Source organism: Mercenaria mercenaria, chromosome 1 (assembly GCF_021730395.1).
Source record: "Mercenaria mercenaria strain notata chromosome 1, MADL_Memer_1, whole genome shotgun sequence".
NCBI lineage: Eukaryota > Metazoa > Mollusca > Bivalvia > Venerida > Veneridae > Mercenaria > Mercenaria mercenaria.
Genome location: NC_069361.1, coordinates 98,119,014 through 98,139,007, shown reverse-complemented (window position 1 = coordinate 98,139,007; position 19,994 = coordinate 98,119,014). Strand labels below are relative to the sequence as shown.

Sequence of the window (19,994 nt, the reverse complement as noted above, 5' to 3'; positions counted from 1 at the left end):
AACGAAAAATATAGAAATAATATTGGATATCAAAATGTTGTCCTAAAATAAAAATTCCCATGTTTTTTCATTGCTACTTGTTTAAGTCAATCATTGAAATCTTTTACGTATATATGAGTAGGTATATGTCAGAAATAAAGATAATATTAATTTATATATTTTTATGTCATAAACGGTACTGACCTAGTTGTGAAATCGGCAAGAAAATATTGACGACTTTTTTGTTTAAAAAATTAAGAAAATGGAACTTTATGATCAACATGACGATGGCCCTGGATTTGTTGGGATTAAATTTTGCAAAGAATGGTGATTGTTTGTTTTTTTAACCAAACACTTGGATATGATTTCATAAAATGTGTAAATGTCATGATATTTCGCGACCGTGTTAGAAAATTTTTGTAGCTAAATGCACCATTTCATTAAATTCGTAAATAAGCAGCTTTTGTATAAGAAACTTATGTCAAAATTTATCATTTTGACATCTGATTTGCTGACAATTATACACACAAGTATGTATAGTAATAGTCCAAATAATAGGACGACTTTTGACTGTTGCTGTCTGTGTCAGGTCCAAACTTATTCTGCATATTTCTATTCGGAAATCCCTGGTGAAATCCTTTGGAAACGTTTTCTGGTAAATGTACAAAGTATTTGTAATGATTCTGATAGTGAATTTATGTTGACATTAAAGCATAAAGTTACCTCGCTGACATTTTGTGAATGTATATTTTGTGTTTTGTTTCTGCGCGCACGCAGTTTAGTGTCATCGGCAGTCTGCTGTTTATTGAAATCGGTGTCAGGGTAGATATCTCCTCACACCTGTCACATCAAATTAACTCCTGGCTTAAAACTACTACTCAGAAACAACAATACCAAAGATATTAATAAATTTAATGATCTTAAGATGTGTCACAATTCAAAATATATTTGATCAAATGATTCAATAAACAAAGACAGATTATAAATAAGCTACAACTGCTTACTTAGTAATAATCACAAGTTCAACTTATGGAAATGGAATCCATTTGTAAGGTAAAGTTCAAGTGTTTAACTAAACTGTCCAAATTCCATTAACACCCGCCAAATGTCATTATATACAGTTCTAATCACAAATGCATCTGCGAATGTTTAACTACTGATCACTACACATTATCATAAATGTCATTATATACAGTCCTTATCACACATGTATCTTTGGAGTTAGAATGTTTAACTATATATATATATATATATATATATATATATATATATATATATAATATATATATATATATATATATATATATATATGGATCACTTCACATTATCACACGCGGTAATCACTAATTAGCTGTCATAGACAGTCCAACCTCACTATTGTATCCGAGAACGTTTTATTGAAGGTCCACTTCACAATATAACATTTGATAATCATTAATTTGCAAAGTCATACAACACAGTGGTAATGTAATATCTCCTAAAACTTTTCTGCTTGTGACACTTCTGACAAAGAAACTACTAATTGGCGCGAAAACCCCGGCGGGCCTCTTAAATACGTAATGATGACCAATGAAATTGACCGTATTATACATGAAGCTTGACCAATGAACCTCGATGAAAGAAATAAATTAGAAGGTATGGACGAACTAAATACAAGGCGCTGTCGTCATTAATTAAATATTTTAATATACTATTAAAATAGTCCTATTTTCAAAGATTTAAGTGTATTATTTAAAATTATGAATTAAATTCAACCCATTTGAAGTTTTTACATGAATATTAATGTTTAATTTATTAAAGCAAGTAAGTCTGACCAGTATATTATGACTTTTTTGGATTTTTTATGTCTTTGTTTTCCAAACAGTAAAATGCAGTAAAGCTAAGAGGGATGACAACTATAAAATATCAGGTCATAAAATAAGCCATCTCCATAAGCCAAATGAGTAAGGCTAGTATAGTGAAAGGAAGTGTCTAGCTGTCTGGTAACTGGAAGCCTAGCCTGCGTTCTAGCCGTCTGGTAGCCGGATGCCAAGCCTGTCTGTTAGGGTTTTTCTAGCCATCCAGTAATCAATTTTTTTATGAATTATATTTTTTTCTGTTAAAATTTTTTGTACTTGTAGAATTTCCACGTTTCTTGTTCTAATGTAGGCCCCACAATACTGAAAACTGTTTCAAATTAATTAGTAGAAGGATGTGACTTTAAGTCTGTCAGAATTACACTCTGGCATGAAGTCACTTCAGGCACGTCATGATGTTGGGGAAAGGGAGCAACTATAATCATGATAATACAAATAACTCTGTTGGTCCTGTATTTCAGTCAGGGGTCTCGCGAATGGGCGACTTGGCTGAAATAATTAATAGTCACTTTGGCAGCTGCGCTTTGGAGCTTCAAACTTCGCTCAAATCACAGGGGTACATCACATAAAGGTTTTGGGGTGGTCTCGGGTATAGTAACCCCTACTTATAGAAAAGGGGTTACTATACCCAAGACCACCCCAAAACCTCTATGTGATGTACACCTGTGCTCAAATCTAACCTCAAAATGAAATTCAAGTTGACCGATTTTTTAAGATACACACTCGCTTATTGCCTCTACTCGGACAGTTGACAATTTGCACATTGTCAACAAGAGTGTTGAATATACATACACACACGCCGATGGCTTAATTTAAGCTCCGCCTGCTTCAGGTACTTGAGAGATTTTCGTGAGAAATATGAAAGCGAATCAAACTATCCGTTACACCCGAGGTGATTGTATTCTACCAATTAGTGCTGCGGTTAAGTCTTTGACACTTAACGTTTAATTGTCAATTGTCAATTAAACATGTGCGACTGCAAAAAACAACGTTTTGTAAAGAAATTGTTGATTAACCATGCAATTAATTGGAATTGTAGACACAATTATTTGGTATCCATGGTAAAAGAACAACACAACGTAAAATTGACTTTCATTGATGAATTCATTTGAATATGAATTTCTAGGTTTCACACAGTTTACTTTCAGTTTTAACTTTTATTCAAGTAAGACCTACTGTTGACTCGGTGTTGATAATAAACCCTTTCATCCTACATTCATATATTGCAAGATATTTCACCAAAACTCGGCGGGTTAGATTTACAGCATCAGCTTGAATTTCTGAAAACACTTTTTTCAGAATTTTTTTATGAAACAGTAATCACTGTATGGGAAATGATGTATCTAAGAAAATGAATGGTCACATCAAAGTTTTTTTTTATTATTGAGGTAAAAATAAAAAATTGATGCTGTCTTCCCACTAAATCTCCCTTAATCAGCTTGAGGGAGAAACTTCTCACAAAAAATTGGACCTAGCGAGATCCCGGTCAGTGTTTTTTGGTTTTTTTCAAAACAACCTGTGGCTTTCTGAAGGAGAAAATATAGCGTGATAAAGGCTGAAAAGGAGAAAATCAAATTTGAAACCTGGTCATTAGATTTTCATGATAACAGGCACAGTAACAATTTGCAAGAACTTGCCAATGTCTTTATATGAATTTGGCGTGAGACAATCAAAATCCCCTTGATCAAAATCCCCTACACTGAAAAATGACAGGGTGTTACAAAACCCCCTTCATACTTTTGCAGGGGGTATCATAATCCCCTCTGTGATTTTTACTTATTTCATCAAATTCAAACTTAAAAGTCTGTTGCATAAAACACGTAAATACAATGCCTTTAGCAAACATAATATAATTTGGAGCACTGATATCTATATATCTATAATGTTAATCACAGAGGGGATTATGATACCCCCTGCAAATGTGTGAAGGGGATTTTGTAACACCCAGTCATTTTTCAGTGGAGGGGATTTTGATATACACTCGAATTTGGCACCTGATGAGAGGTGTTACATTTAGTGTGGCATAATTATCAGTTAATTACAGCTGCACTAGGTGTAAATTGGGTAGAAAAATATATAAACGCAGACTAAAATTATTCACTATATATATCATGGAACATTTCCTTAAATTCCTTCTGTAAGGGATAATATAACAGTTTAAGGGAAAATATAGCTAATTTTGGCTAAGGGATACAGCTTGTATTTGGCTGTAAAAAGTAGCAAAAGAAATCACTGTATTTAGATATGACAGTGTTCTGTTCAGGGAAGGGTGCTGTATGTTATATTGTACATGTATATTGTGAATTGTAGTGGCAAAGTCATCTATTAAAGCACAGTTTTGTAGCTGTGTTAAAAGATAATATGAGAGGCATTCAAATTATTCAAAATATTCACAAGTATTCAAATATGTAACAGTAATTTATCATTTAGGACTTCGCTTCTACTGAATTAGACATTTGGATCTTATGATACCACACACTGACCCAGCACTCAAAGTCTGTGCTGAAGAAGACTTAGCAATACAGTCAAATATTCAGTAAGTCAAAGGATTTGTTTCAATGCGTGAAATACTCATGTTTAAAGTATTCAAATAGAGTTCTGCTTTATTTCAGCAACAATATGCTGTATCCAAAAGAAGACAAGGAGAGCAGAAATCTTTTGTATGCAGTAAGTTTCATTTCTTTAGTTTTCTGTGCTGAAAGCTTACCAGTAGTTTTAGAAAACGTTTTATAGTTCAAGGTTAAATTATGTCAAACATAATACACTTTGAGCTTAAAAAGTGTTTTTTCTCTGAGTGAACTTATTTTATAGCTAGTTCTCATATATAATATATTATTGTTTTCTCCTAGCTGAGTGAACTTTCTGCCGAAGTTCTTTTCTGGTGACTGTCAGAGATCCTTTTCCACGCTAACTGATTTATAAATTCATGAAATCACACTCGTACTTAAAACAATTGTCCTGAATTGTACATTTCTCTGTTGCTAATTTTCAGTGTAGGAATTGTGACTACCAGCAGATAGCAGACAACCCTTGTATATATGTAAACAAAATCACCCATGAAGTTGAGTAAGTCATACAGTAATATTATAAATCAAGCATTACCGATAGTTATACCGTTCACTTTTTAGCTCCACTATTCAGAGAATAGGGGTGCTATTTTACTCGCCCCAGCATCTGGGTGCCCTTTCTTGGTTAAAGTTTTTCGGCAACCTTTGTTTTTCTGTCATGTCTTTGTTACTATTGCTTATATCTTACCGTAACTTCACATAAACATTGTCCAGCATACAAACAAAGTATGTGCAGGGGCTGGGCCCATTATACCCAAGGTCAAGGTCACTAACGTGTTATACATAGGTTATTTTTAAGGTTAAAGTTTTTCGGCAACCTTTGTTTTTCTGTCATGTCTTTGTTACTATTGCTTATATCTTATTGTAAGTTCACATAAACATTGTCCAGCATACAAACAAAGTATGTGCAGGGGCTGGGCCCATTATACCCAAGGTCAAGGTCACCAAGTTATTATGCCCCCCTTTGAAGAAGGAGGGGTATATTGTTTTGCAGATGTCGGAAGGAGGGGTATATTGTTTTGCAGATGTCGGTCGGTGTGTCAGTCGGTCGGAATGTAGACCAATCCGTTTCCGGATGATAACTCAAGAACGCTTGGGCCTAGGATCATGAAAGTTGATAGGGAGGTTGGTCATCACCAGCAGATGACCCCTAATGATTTTGAGGTCTGTATGTCAAAGGTCAAGGTCACAGTGACCCTGAATAGTAAAACAGTTTCCAGATGATACCTCAAGAACACTTGGGCCTAGGATCATGAAAGTTGATAGGGAGGTTGGTAATGACCAGCAGATGACCCCTATTGATTTTGAGGTCAGTATGTTAAAGGTCAAGGTCACAGTGACCCTGAACAGTAAAACGGTTTCCGGATGATAACTCAAGAACGCCTGACCCTGAACAGTAAAACGGTTTCCGGATGATAACTCAAGAACGCTTAGGCCTAGGGTCACGAAAGTTGATAGGGAGGTTGGTCATGACCAGCAGATGACCCCTATTGATTTTGAGGTCAGTATGTCAAAGGTCAAGGTCACAGTGACCAGGAACAGTAAAATGGTTTCCAGGCAATAACTCTAAGACGCTTGAGCCTAGTGTCAGGAAAATTGATAGTTAGGTTGGCCATGACCAGCAGATGACCCCTACTGATTTTGAGGTCATTAGGTCAAAGGTCAAGGTCACATTGGCCAGGAACAGTTAAAATGGTTTCTGATCTTCTTATCCAAAACCATAGTGCCTAGGGCTTTGATATTTGGTATGTAGCAAAATCTAGTGGTCCTCTACCAAGATTGTTCAGATTATTTCCCTGGGGTCAAATATGGCCCCACCCCGGGGGTCACATGGTTTATATAGACTTATATAGGAAAAAACTTTGAAAAACCTCTTGTCCAAAACCACAGGGCCTAGAGCTTTGATATTTTGTATATGACATCATCTAGTGGTCCTCTACTAAGATTATTCAAATTATTCCCCTAGGGTCCAATATGGCTCCGCCCCGGGGGTCACATGGTTTACATAGACTTATATAGGGAAACACTTAGAACCTTCATGTCCATAACTTACATCATTCAAATTTGGACCACATGTATAGTTTTGAGTGGCAAGATGAACCTTGACATGAGTTGACCTTGATCTTGACCTAGTGACCTACTTTCACATTTCTGTAGCTACAGCCTTCAGATTTGGACCACATGCATAGTTTTGTGTACTGAAATGAACTTTGATCTTGAGATTGACCTAGTGACCTACTTTCACATTTCTGAAGGTACAGGCTTCAAATTTGGACCACTTGCATAGTTTTGTGTTCTGAAATAAAATTTGACCTTGATTTTGACCTAGTGACCTACTTTCACATTTCTCAAGCTACAGCCTTCAAATTTGAGCCACATGCATAGTTTTGTGTACCGAAATGAACTTTGATCTTGAGATTGACATAGTGACCTACTTTCACATTTCTGAAGCTACAGGCTTCAAATTTGGACCGCATGCATATTTTTGTGTTCTGAATTGAAATTTGACATTGATTTTTACCTATTACCTACTTTCACATTTCTCAAGCTACAGCCTTCAGATTTGAAGCACATGCATAGTTCTGTCTACCGAAATGAACTTTGACCTTGAAATTGATCTAGTGACCTGCTTTCACATTTCTCAAGTCACAGCTTTCAAATTTGGACCACATACACATTGTTTTGTACCGAAATGAAATTTGACATTGATTTTGACCTTGAGCTAGTCTTGAAATTTGACACATTCAAAAAAGGCTCGGTAGATGGCCCCAAGATCACTCTGTAATCTCTTGTTAGGTTAATAGGTTAAAGGTCAAGGTCAGATTAAACCAGAATGGTAGAACTTTTGTTGACAGTGAGCATATAATTTCTGTTCCTTGTGCAATTACTGAATGCATCAAGGGGGGAATTTCGTGTTCGACGAGCTCTTGTTATACTTGGAATTAAAGTTTTTTGGCAATCTTCACTTTCTGGATATAACTTTAGTACAATATAAGAAAATGACTTGAAACTTAAAATGTACCTTTATCATCATCATCTACATGTGTGGTAACAACCCCCACAACTCTGATTTGTATTTTTGACCAAATTATGCCCCTTTCATACTTAAATTTTTTGATAAACTTCGTTTTCTGGACGTAAGTTGGGTACTATATAAGATAATGGTTTGAAACTCAAAATGTATCATTACCATCATCATCTTGGTGTATCTTCCTTTTAAAGTAGAGGTCTCTTATTGAGACATAAATTCATTTTACTGTCAAATTGCCGAATAGTGGAGTGCGCTGTCTTACGGACAGCTCTTGTTAAACATTTCAGTTAGAGCTTATTATAAATCTGTTTATTGTAATAACATTTTTCAAGAGATTTGTTTGTCATTAACTTGTTTGGAAGTTTATTTTTAGCTCGACTATTCGAAGAATAGGGGAGCTATCCTACTCGCCCCGGCGTTAGGGTGAGCGTCACACAAATGTTAAAGTTTGCGTACCACCCCAAATATTTTCAAAGTCTATTGAGATATCGCTTTCATATTTTGCATACTTGTTTACCATCATGACCCCAGTCTGTAAAAAGGAGGAGGCAACTCTATCAAGCATTTTGACTGAATTATGGCCCCTTTTCGACTTAGAATAAATGTTAAAGTTTGCGTACCACCCCAAACATTTTCAAAGTCCATTGAGATATTGCTTTCATATTTTGCATACTTGTTAACCATCATGACCCCAGGCTGTAAAAAGGAGGAGGCTACTCTATCAAGCATTTTGACTGAATTATGGCCCCTTTTCAACTTAGAATAAATATTTAAGTTTGCGTACCACCTCAAATATTTTCAAAGTCCATTGAGATATTGCTTTCATATTTTGCATACTTGTTTACCATCATGACCCCAGTCTGTAAAAAGGAGGAGGCTACTCTATCAAGCATTTTGACTGAATTATGGCCCCTTTTTGACTTAGAATAAATGTTAAAGTTTGCGTACCACCCCAAATATTTGCAAAGTCCATTGAGATATTGCTTTCATATTTTGCATACTTGTTTACCATCATGACCCCAGTCTGTAAAAAGGAGGAGGCAACTCTATCAAGCATTTGACTGAATTATGGCCCCGTTTCGACTTAGAATATGCTTATTGTAATGTTAAAGTTTTACTCATTGCTTATATTATACTATAAAGCACTGAGAATAGTCGAGCGCCCTGTCCACTGACAGCTCTTGTTGTAAATGTTACATGGTTTCATTATGGTCTAGCATTGTCTGAATAAGACATTTGTATCACAGTATGTAGGTTCTTCTATTGTAATTTTAAAGTCATTTTATACAAGTTTGGTGTTCAGATCTTTGATATTTGCAGTGAGTTGACCCAGATAATTGGAGATGTGATAGCAGACCCAACTCTCCCACGCACAGAACAACATCCTTGTCCAAGATGTAGTCACAAAGAATCTGTCTTCTTTCAGTCTCATAGTACAAGAGCAGAGGTCAGTCTTAGTATTTATATGTAATGCATGTTTTTATCTTCTTTTTGTGTTAAGCTAATGGATTTTTTGTGTGTAAAAAGGTTGGAAGCAATGGTTGTGCTTTCAATACAAATGGTGGTGTTGTATTACTTCGAGTTTTAGAATTGCTAAAGGTAATCAGTATACCGGTATATCATATATGATTGAAATTACTTCTAAACTGGTTTCAGATACTTGATAATTCTGCCAAAACCTTTTGGGTGATGGCCTTTAAGTGCAAGAAGACACTCGACCTACAATTTAAGATTTAATTACTATGTTTAGGTGACCTGTCTGTTTTTGTGCTTCTGTTAAAACTTTTTCGAGGGGACGGGGTTGGGTAATAGTTGCAGTGTTGTCCTTCCTTTTGTCCATCCATCTGTAATGCTTAAAATGACATAGGGGCTATATTAGTAGCTCTACAAGATGCAGAGAGCCATGACTCAAGATTTAGCCAAAAAGTCAGGACATGAATATACCATGCATGATTTAGGAGTTGTCACACTTTAAAAGTTTACTACATGCTGCATATTGCACAGTACTACTTAATGCCTTGTTTGGGTAACTCCTAGAGTTTAAAGGAATCTAGCCCAAACTTACAGAAATATACGGTTATGAAGTTAGATAATGCATATTGTCAGAACATAAATGTGCTTCTACGGTTTCTTCCAATTCAAATGAAAGGTGACAACCTTCAATATGAAGTAGACATGCTAATATTTTTGGGACTCCCATGTCTGAATACCTTTTAATGCCCCCACCACTTTGGGGGGGGCATATAGATTTGCTCTTGTCCGTCCGTCCATCCGTCCGTCCGTCCTTCCGAAAATGTTGTGTCGCGTGTAGCTCTGAAAGTATTTGACGTAGAGTCACAAAACTTTACAGGAATGTTGGTCAGCATGTGTAGTTGTGCACCTGGGGTTTCTCAACCGGAATTATTCAGTCATGTAGAAGTTATGGCCCCTGACTTTGTAAAAATTGGTCATTTTAATGTTCTGTCGCGCCTAGCTCCAAAGTATATGACCTAGAGTCACAAACTTTACAGGCATGTGGTCAGCATGTGTAGTTGTGCACCTGGGGTTTCACGTCGGATCATCAGTCATGTAGAGTATGGCCCTGACTTAGTAAAAATGGTCATTTAATGTGTGTCGGCAAGTGCTCATCACAAGTTAGGATTGTTAGCATGTGCAGTTGTGCACCTGGGGTTTCGCGTCCGGATTCATCCAGTCATGTAGGAGTTATGGCCCCTGACTTAGTAAAAAATTGGTAATTTTAATGTTGTGTGCGTAGCTCCAAGTATTGACTAGAATCACAAGTTACAGATGTGTCACATTAGCAGTTGTGCACTGGGTTTTGCGCCAGATTCATTAGCGGAGGAGTTTAGCGCTGACATAGTTAAAAATCGGTCATTTTAATGTTGTGTCGTGTGTAGCTCCAAAAGTATTTGACCTAGAGTCACCAAAGTTTACAGGAATGTTGGTCAGCATGTGCAGTTGTGCACCAGGGGTTTCGCACCCGGATTCATTCAGTATTGTAGGAGTTCTGGCCCCTGACCTGGGAAAAAATTGTCATTTTTGGCCCCTGACCTGGGAAAAAATTATCATTTTAATGTCATGTAGTGGGGGCATCTGTGTCCCATGGACACATTTCTAGTTTTAAGTTATGCTCCTTTTTGTACTTAGCAATATTATGACTACATCTGTGCCATATGTATTCAATTAACAGTTTCCATCAAATTCAAAGGAACTTGGTATCCATCATCAGCATGAAGTAGACATGCACTTATTATCAGAATTTTTATTTCTGATATTTTTAGTTATGTTTACAATATTACAACTACATCTGTAGCTTGTGTACGTAGATCCTCCTACAGTTTTTATCCCTTTCAACTTGAACTTCGCTTGCAAACGTTAATTGGCACCCTCAGGCGGTGTTCTTATTATAACATTGTAACTACTAAGAGAATTTTATTAAACTGAATATGCAAGAAACATAACTGCTTTACAGATATTAAATATATATTTTTCTACCCTTTTCACATTTTTGTCGAGCCCGCTTGCAGATGCGAAGACATAGTTGTCCAAATGTCTGTTCGGGGTATGTGTGTGCGTGCGTCAGTCCGGATTTGTTTGTCCGGACCATATCTTTGACATGCATGGAGCAATCTTGTTTATATTTGGTATGAATGTTAACCTCAGTGAGACAGAGTGTCTTGCGCAAACCCCAGGTTCCTATCTCAAAGGTCAAGGTCACACTTACAGGTCAAAGGTCAAATTCAAAAATGACTTTCTTCTTCATTTTGATGTAACTTGGCACAAATGTTCACCACCATGAGACAGAGTGTCTTGCGCAAGAACCAGGTCCCTAGGTCTAAGGTCAAGGTCACACTTAGAGGTCAAAAGTCAGATACAAGAATGACTTTGTCTGGAGCATTTCTTTTTGATGCATAGAGGGATTTTGATGTAACTTGGCACAATTGTTCATCATCATGCGACGGAGTGTCATGCGCAAGATCCTAGAATTACTTCCCTTTGTTGTTACTATAAATAGCTTATATTTGTAACTTTTTTATTACTGATTTGTAGGGAAAAATCAAGACCACTTTTCTGTAATACAACATGCATGTTACATCCAATTTTCAGGTGTATTTTGACCTATCTCTACTGGTGCGAATTTTTATGTGGACTTAGAATTTTTTAAAAAATTTTTAAATTTTTTTTTTATATTTTTAGCTCACCTGAGCAATGCTCAGGTGAGTTTTTCTGATCGCTCGATGTCCGGCGTCTGTCTGTCTGTCAACATTTAGCTTGTGTATGCAATAGAGACTGTATTTTTCAACTGATCTTCATGAAAATTGGTCAGAATGATTACCTTGATGAAATCTAGGCTGAGTTTGAAAATGGGTCATTTGGGTCAAAAACTAGGTCACTAGGTCAAATCAAAGAAAAACCTTGTGTATGCGAAAGAGGCTGTATTTTTCAATTAATCTTCATGAATTTTGGTCAGAATGATAACCTTGATGAAATCTAGGCCGAGTTTGAAAATTGGTCATCTGGGGTTAAAAACTAGGTCACTAGGTCAAATCAAAGAAAAACCTTGTGTATGCGATAGAGGCTGTATTTTTAGCTCATCTGAGCAATGCTCAGGTGAGTTTTTCTGATCGCTCGATGTCCGGCGTCTGTCTGTCGTCTGTCGTCTGTCTGTCCGTCAACATTTAGCTTGTGTATGCGATAGAGGCTGTATTTTTCAACTGATCTTCATGAAAATTGGTCAGAATGATAACCTTGATGAAATCTAGGCCGAGTTCGAAAATGGGTCATCTCGGGTCAAAAACTAGGTCACTAGGTCAAATCAAAGAAAAACCTTGTGTATGCGATAGAGGCTGTATTTTTCAATTAATCTTCATGAATATTGGTCAGAATGATAACCTTGATGAAATCTAGGCCGAGTTCGAAAATGGGTCATCTTGGGTCAAAAACTAGGTCACTAGGTCAAATCAAAGAAAAACCTGGTGTCTGTGATAGAGGCTGTATTTTTCAGTTGATCTTCATGAATATTGGTCAGAATATTTGCCTTGATAAAATCTAGGCCGAGTTTGAAAATGGGTCATCTGGGTTCAAAAACTAGGTCACTAGGTCAAATCAAGGAAAAACCTTGTGTATGCGATAGAGGCTGTATTTTTCAATTGATCTTCATGAAATTTTGTCAGATTAATTACCTTGATGAAATCTAGGCCGAGTTCGAAAATGGGTCACCCGGGGTCAAAAACTAGGTCACTAGGTCAAATCAAGGAAAAACCTTGTGTATGCGATAGAGGCTGTATTTTTCATTTTATCTTCATGAATATTGGTCAGAATGATTACCTTGATGAAATCTAGGCCAAGTTTGAAAGTGGGTTATCTGGGGTTAAAAAATAGGTCACTAGGTCAAATCAAAGAAAACCCTTGTGCATGCGATAGAGGCTGTATTTTTCAACTGATCTTCATGAAATTTTGTCAGAATGATAGCCTTGATGAAATCTAGACCAGTTTTGAAAATGGATCATCTTGGGTCGAAAACTAGGTCAAATCAAAGAAAAACGTTTTGTATGCGATAGAGGCTGTATATTTTAATCGAGGTTGATGAAATTTAGTCAGAATGATTGCCTTGATCAAATCTAGGTCAAATTTGAATATAGGTCATCTTAGCTCAAAAACTAGGTCATTAGGTCAAATTGAAGAAAATGCTTGTTAACACTTAAGAGACCACATTTTTGATCCAATCTTAATGAAAATTGGTCAGAATATTTGTTTCCATGAAATCACTATGTCAAACATGTTAACACTGTTATGGTGTTTTTATCAGGTGAGCGACCTAGGGCCATCTTGGCCCTCTTGTTTCAATTGAGGTTCATGAATTTTGGTCAGAGTGATTATCTTGATAAAATCTAGGCTGAGTTCGAAAATGGGTCATCTGGGGTCAAAAACTAGGTCACTAGGTCAAATCAAAGAAAAATCTTGTGTATGCGATAGAGGCTTTTTTTTTCAATTGATATTCATGAAATTATGTCAGAATAATTACCTTGATGAAATCTAGGTCGAGATTGAAAATGGGTCATCTGGAGTCAAAAACTAGGTCACTAGGTCAAATCAAAGAAAAACCATGTGTATGCAATAGGGGCTGCATTTTACACCGGATCTTCATGAAATTCGGTCAAATTAAAGAAAAACCTTGTGTGTGCAATAGGAGCTGCATTTTACACTGGATATACATAAAATTTAGTCAGAATGATTGCCTTAATGAAATCTAGGTCAAGTTAGAGTATGGGTCATCTGGGGTCAAAAACTAGGTCACTCGGTCAAATCAAAGAAAAACCATGTGTATGCAATAGGGGCTGCATTTTACACAGGATCTTCATGAAATTCGGTCAAATTAAAGAAAAACCTTGTGTATGCAATAGGAGCTGCATTTTACACTGGATATACATAAAATTTAGTCAGAATGATTGCCTTAATGAAATCTAGGTCAAGTTAGAATATGGGTCATCTGGGGTTAAAAACTAGGTCACTAGGTCAAATCAAAGAAAACCCTTCTGTATGCAATAGAGGCTGTATTTTTCAATTGATCTTCATGAAATTTGGTCAGAATGATTGCCTTGATGAAATCTAGGTCAAGTAAGAATATGGGTTATCTGGGTCTAAAAGTAGGTCACTAGGTTAAATCAAAGAAAAACCTTGTGTATGCGACAGAGGCTTTTTTCAACTGATCTTCATGAAATTTTGTCAGAATGATAGCCTTGATGAAATCTAGGTCAAGTTTGAATATGGGTCATCTGGGGTCAAAAACTAGGTCACTAGGTCAAATCAAGGAAAAACCTTGTGCATGCAATAGGGACTGCATTTTACTCTGGATTTTCATAAAATCTGGTCAGAATGGTTGCCTTGATGAAATCTAGGTTAAGTTCGAATATGGGTAGTCTGGGGTCAAAAATTAGGTCACTAGGTCAAATCAAAGAAAAACCTTGTGTATGCAATAGAGTCTGCATTTTTCAATTGATCTTCATGAAATTTGGTCAGAATGACAGCCTTGTTGAAATCTAGGTCAGGTTTGAATATGGGGCATCTGGGGTCAAAACCTAGGTCACTAGGTCAAATCAAAGAAAATACTTACTTATACTCTAGATTTTTGCTCCAATTTTAATGATAATTGATCAGAATATTTTTTTCCATGAAATCATTAGGTCAAACATGTTTACACTGTTATGTTGTGTTATAGTGTGTTTCTCAGGTGAGCGACCTAGGGCCATCTTGGCCCTCTTGTTTAATTAATCTTCATGAATTTTGGTCAGAATGATAACCTTGATGAAATCTAGGCCGAGTTCAAAAATGGGTCATCTGGGGTCAAAAACTAGGTCACTAGGTCAAATCAAAGAAAAACCTTGTGTATGCGATAGAGGCTGTATTTTTCAATTAATCTTCATGAATTTTGGTCAGAATGATAACCTTGATGAAATCTAGGCTGAGTTCGAAAATGGGTCATCTTGGGTCAAAAACTAGGTCACTAGGTCAAATCAAAGAAAAACCTTGTGTATGCGATAGAGGCTGTATTTTTCAATTAATCTTCATGAATTTTGGTCAGAATGATTGCCTTTCTGAAATCTAGGTCAAGTTCGAATATGGGTCATCTGGGGTCAAAAAGTAGGTCACTAGGTCAATTCAAAGTAAAAGGTTGTATATGCGATAGAGGCTGTATTTTTCAATTGATCTTCCTGAAATTAAGTCCAAAATGATAACCTTAATGAAATCTAGGCAGAGTTTGAAAATGGGTCATCTTGGGTCAAAAAGTAGGTCACTAGGTCAAATCATAGAAAAACCTTGTGTATGCGATAGAGGCTGTATTTTTCAATTGATCTTCATGAAATTTTGTCAGAGTGATAGTCTTGATGAAATCTAGGTCAGGTTCGAATATGGGTCTCGTACTCTGGGGTCAAAAATTAGGTCACAGGTCGAATCAAAGATAATACTTATTTATACTCAAGATTTTTGCTCCAATTTTAATGATAATTTGTCAGAATATTTTTTTCCATGAAATCACTAGGTCAAACATATTTACACTGTTATGGTGTGTTATGGTGTGTTTCTCAGGTGAGCGACCTAGGGCCATCTTGGCCCTCTTGTTTTTTAGCTCACCTGAGCACGAAGTGCTCAAAGGTGAGCTTTTGTGATCGCCCTGTGTCTGTCGTCGTCCGTTGTCCGTCATCGTCGTCAACAATTTGTCTGTTAACACTCTAGAGGTCACAAATTTGAGCCAATCTTAATGAAACTTAATCAGAATGTTACCCTCAATAAAATCTTGGACGAGTTCGATATTGGGTCATCTGGGGTCAAAAACTAGGTCACCAGGTCAAATCAAAGGAAAAGCTTGTTAACACTCTAGAGGTCACAATTTTGGCCCAATCTTAATGAAAATTGATCAGAATGTTACCCTCAATAAAATCTTGGACGAGTTTGATATTGGGTCATCTGGGGTCAGGAACTAGGTCACCAGGTCAAATCAAAGAAAAAGCTTGTTAACACTCTAGAGGTCACAATTTGGGCCCAATCTTAATGAAACTTGGTCAGAATGTTACCCTTAAGAAAGTCTTGGACGAGTTTGATATTGGATCACCTGGGGTCAAAAACTAGGTCACCAGGTCAAATCAAAGGAAAAACTTGTTAACACTGTAGAGGCCACATTTATGACTGTATCTTCATGAAACTTGGTCAGAATGTTAGTCTTGATGATCTCAAGGTTCAATTTGAATCTGGGTCATGTAGGTTCAAAATGTAGGTCACCAGGTCAAATCAAAGGAAAAGCTAGTTTACACTGTAGAGACCACATTTGTGACCATATCTTAATGAAACTTGGTGAGAATGTTAATCTTGAGGCTTTATAGGTCGAGTTTGAATCTGGGTCAGGTGGGGTCAAAAACTAGGTCACTAGGTCAAATTAAAGGAAAAGCTTGTTAACAGTCTAAAGGCCACATTTATGACTGTATCTTCATGAAACTTAGTCAGAATGTTAATCTTGATGATCTTTAGATCAGGTTTAAACCTGGGTTATGTCAGGTCAAAAACTAGGTCACCAGGTCAAATCAAAGGAAAAGCTAGTTTACACTGTAGAGACCACATTAATGATCATATCTTAATGAAACTTAGTCAGAATGTTAATCTTGATGATCTTTAGGCCAAGTTTAAATCTGGGTCAGGTAGGGTCAAAAACTAGGTCACTAGGTCAAATCAAAGAAAAAGCTTGTTTACACTCTAGATGCCACATGTATGACCATATCTTAATGAAACTTGGTCAGAATGTTAATCTTGGTGAACTTTAGGTCAGTAGGTCAGGTGAGCGATACAGGGCCTTCATGGCCCTCTTGTTTAGATTTACGTTCCTTTGTTGTTACTTTAAATAACTTATATTGTAACTTTTTGCAATCTCTTTGCTATTGTCTGTTATTACACCATGACATACTTAAAACTAAAACTGAAGACTTATGAACATGTTTTCCTTTAATAACTTATCTAGGGCATGCTGTTGTTTACAACAAACAACATGTAGCCACAATACTTCAGTATTCAAGGTCATAGCCAGATGTTTATCTAAATTGAATAAGTGTTGCATGAATCATTTAAAGTGCATGTTTATGTTGTGCATTCTAATTAAGCCTCGATTTTTTCTTCAGTTTTATAGAATACAAACACTGTAAAATGGGAAAATTCAGTGGAAAGGTATTTTCAGTATATGACTGTAAAGGGGGCACTTGCGGTCTTCCCCCACCATCAAAGCTGGAAATTAGCCATATGACCCATAATTGTGTTGGATCGAGGTTTAACCAAACAAAATAAATATTAAATAAATTGAAATATTTTAAGAGTAATATCACCTCAGACTTTACAGGCACATCAACTGTTAGCAGTAGATTAATCCTTTAGTGGTCAGCGGATCAAATGCCAAGGTCTCAGTGACTGTTGGCACAAAAGCACTTCCTACTCAGTATTTTGAGATTAGTTTGATCTGTGACACTCAAACTAGGCAAGAACATTGCTCATGGGCAGTGAATGATCCTACTGTTTGTTTAAATAGAAAATTCCTCATGGACCCCTTTTGATGTAGAGGTTTTTTAGTGAAAGATGCTCACTGTCACTCCAAGCGTTCAGATGGATTTATTGTGTGATAATGCTGGTCAGCCATTAGTCTGTTTGCAGTTCATTTTCGGTCAAGAACTTCAGATTGCTTTTACCTGTGATTCACAAACTTGATAGGCACATTGCTTCAGATGTATTTTGCTACGTCAAGCAGTGCTCTTAGTTGTAAATATATTTTCAAATTGGCTATATAGACTGAAGTCCTGAATTAAGGCAGGTGGATCCATATTTGAGACTTGAAGTAGCAGATAATAGACTTTTACAGGTGGCTGGGATAGCCACTGTCAATCTAAAAATCTAAAAGATTTTCTTTCAGTGGGATATACTGGTAGCAGCTATAAAAGAAGATGGCCTTTTTTTGCACCATTTTGATTATAATTTGAATAAGAATGGTTTAAAATTAGGTGGAAGGAAATGTGAAACTCCTCTTAGGGCAGGGTGACGTGCTGAGAACTTATGTCTCCCGCCATAATCTGAATGTGTTATTCTAGGGCAGATAAACAGTACAAACATTGACTTTAAGATTGGGCATTTTAGCAAATCTGCTTTGCACTTCGGTAGCATCAAAAACAGTCTTATTATTTGAAACTCGATATTTTAACCCCAGGAAATTTTCTGAATTTACATTACTTGGAGTGTGTATTTTCAATGGTATTTAACCATTAGCCTGCTGCCAGTACGTGATTCTGCTGTATTGCTTAAATTTAAGGATGGACCAGTTCATTTTAGAAATTAAGCAGGCCAAAGGTTAATGGAAAAGCTATTCTTTGTAAGGAATGAGGTAAAATCAGTTCCCTTTTACCTGATTCGTTGTTCTGTATATTTTCAGGAGGGAATGAGACTTTACTATGTGTGTACCAACCCACAATGTGTACATAGGTGGACTGAATAAGTGGAAGAAAACAGGTGTTTGATTAATCTACAGATCTTTTGGAGCTGAAGAGTATAAATAACACAGGGACTCTTAAAATTGTGAAATTTGTTCAGCTGATGTAGAAACAGGAACATGCTGTGTAACTGCATTAGTTTATTACACCAGTGAACAGCCTCTGCTGTATTTATCAGGATACTGATTTCAATGCACAACAGACTTTTGCTACATTGCAGTACAATTTTAGATATTTGAGAGACCAGTATGTGAAGGGTCATATTTTTAGTATTCCTATTTTGAAAAATCTGTTCATTAAAATTCATTCATGTACTGATTTTTTCATGTTCCAGCCAGTGGCTAGGGATGAAGTTATAGCAGTTAGGAACTGCAATTTCTTTTTCAGGAACATTTTCCATTTTATTTCTTGTAAATTCTTAACTTTATTATCTCTTACATGATATACATTTTGTATGTACTGGAGATCCAGTATGGCTTTTTACAGAATAAGCTTCATGTTCAGTACTAAAAATCCTTTATTATTTATTTTTCCAGCAAAAGTAAAAGTATTTTTAATAATATTTGAATACAGTACTAACGGTATATGAAAAAGTTACTACATTTATCAACCAGCCATTGCATGAAAAATCATAACAAACAGACTTCCTATCAGTTAACTTGTTTATAGTGTAAATGTGTAATTTATAAATGAAGCTTCACAGTGTGCATTTGGCTAATTTGAACACCTTATTGCAACACAATTTTGTAAGGTACAATTGTATTTTCTCCATTTTGAATGTTAAAATAGTTCCAGTAATTAATATGTACATTTATTTCAACATTGTTCAATAAAGCGTTCAACAACAATAGCGCTAGTTTTTTCTCAGCCCAGTAACAGTTTGAAACTGGTCAAAACTGTAGGTTTGCACTATGTCTGTTCATGATGTATTCTTTTTGGATCAGGTGTATTAGCAGCAGGATTTTTTTGTACCATTTTTTCAACTCTTATATAACGGTATATACCGGTACATGGATCAACTGGAGACTGCAAAGACCAGTCCTTGGACACATCTTTTGGTAGTAGTACTTTTTCTACAGAAATTTCAAGCGACTGACTTTCCCCGATGATGTACGACATTGTGCAACAAAACCCCTAGAGCTTAATAAAAAGGATAGGAGTATAAAACCTTTTATACAATATTTTTAGCTCAAGGAGCACAAAGTGCTCAACGTGAGCTTTTGTGATCGCCCTGTGTCCGTCGTTAGTCGTCAGTCCGTCCGTCATCAACAATTTGACTGTTAACACTTAGAGGTCACAGTTTTGGCCTAATCTTAATGAAACTTGGTCAGAATGTTACCCTCAATAAAATCTTGGACAAGGTCGATATTTGGTCATCTGGGGTCAAAAACTAGGTCACCAGGTCAAATCAAAGGAAAAGCTTGTTAACACTCTAGAGGTCACAATTTTGGCCCAATCTAAATGAAACTTAGTCAGAATGTTACTCTCAATAAAATCTTGAGTTTGATAATTGGTCATCTGGGGTCAAAAACTAGGTCACCAGGTC

At 36.3% G+C, this 19,994-nt stretch overlaps 1 protein-coding gene across 1 annotated transcript; it reads left to right on the top strand.

The window, feature by feature from the left end:
• The first annotated feature begins 148 nt into the window (after positions 1-148).
• On the top strand, positions 149-19,296 carry LOC123529325 (DNA-directed RNA polymerase II subunit RPB9-like). Its single transcript, XM_045309621.2, has 5 exons — positions 149-306; positions 4,448-4,502; positions 4,828-4,901; positions 8,754-8,880; positions 18,391-19,296. The coding sequence occupies exons 1-5, from the start codon at positions 242-244 to the stop codon at positions 18,451-18,453; spliced, it is 384 nt and encodes a 127-aa protein (XP_045165556.1). The 5' UTR covers positions 149-241; the 3' UTR covers positions 18,454-19,296.
• The last annotated feature ends 698 nt before the right edge of the window (positions 19,297-19,994 follow it).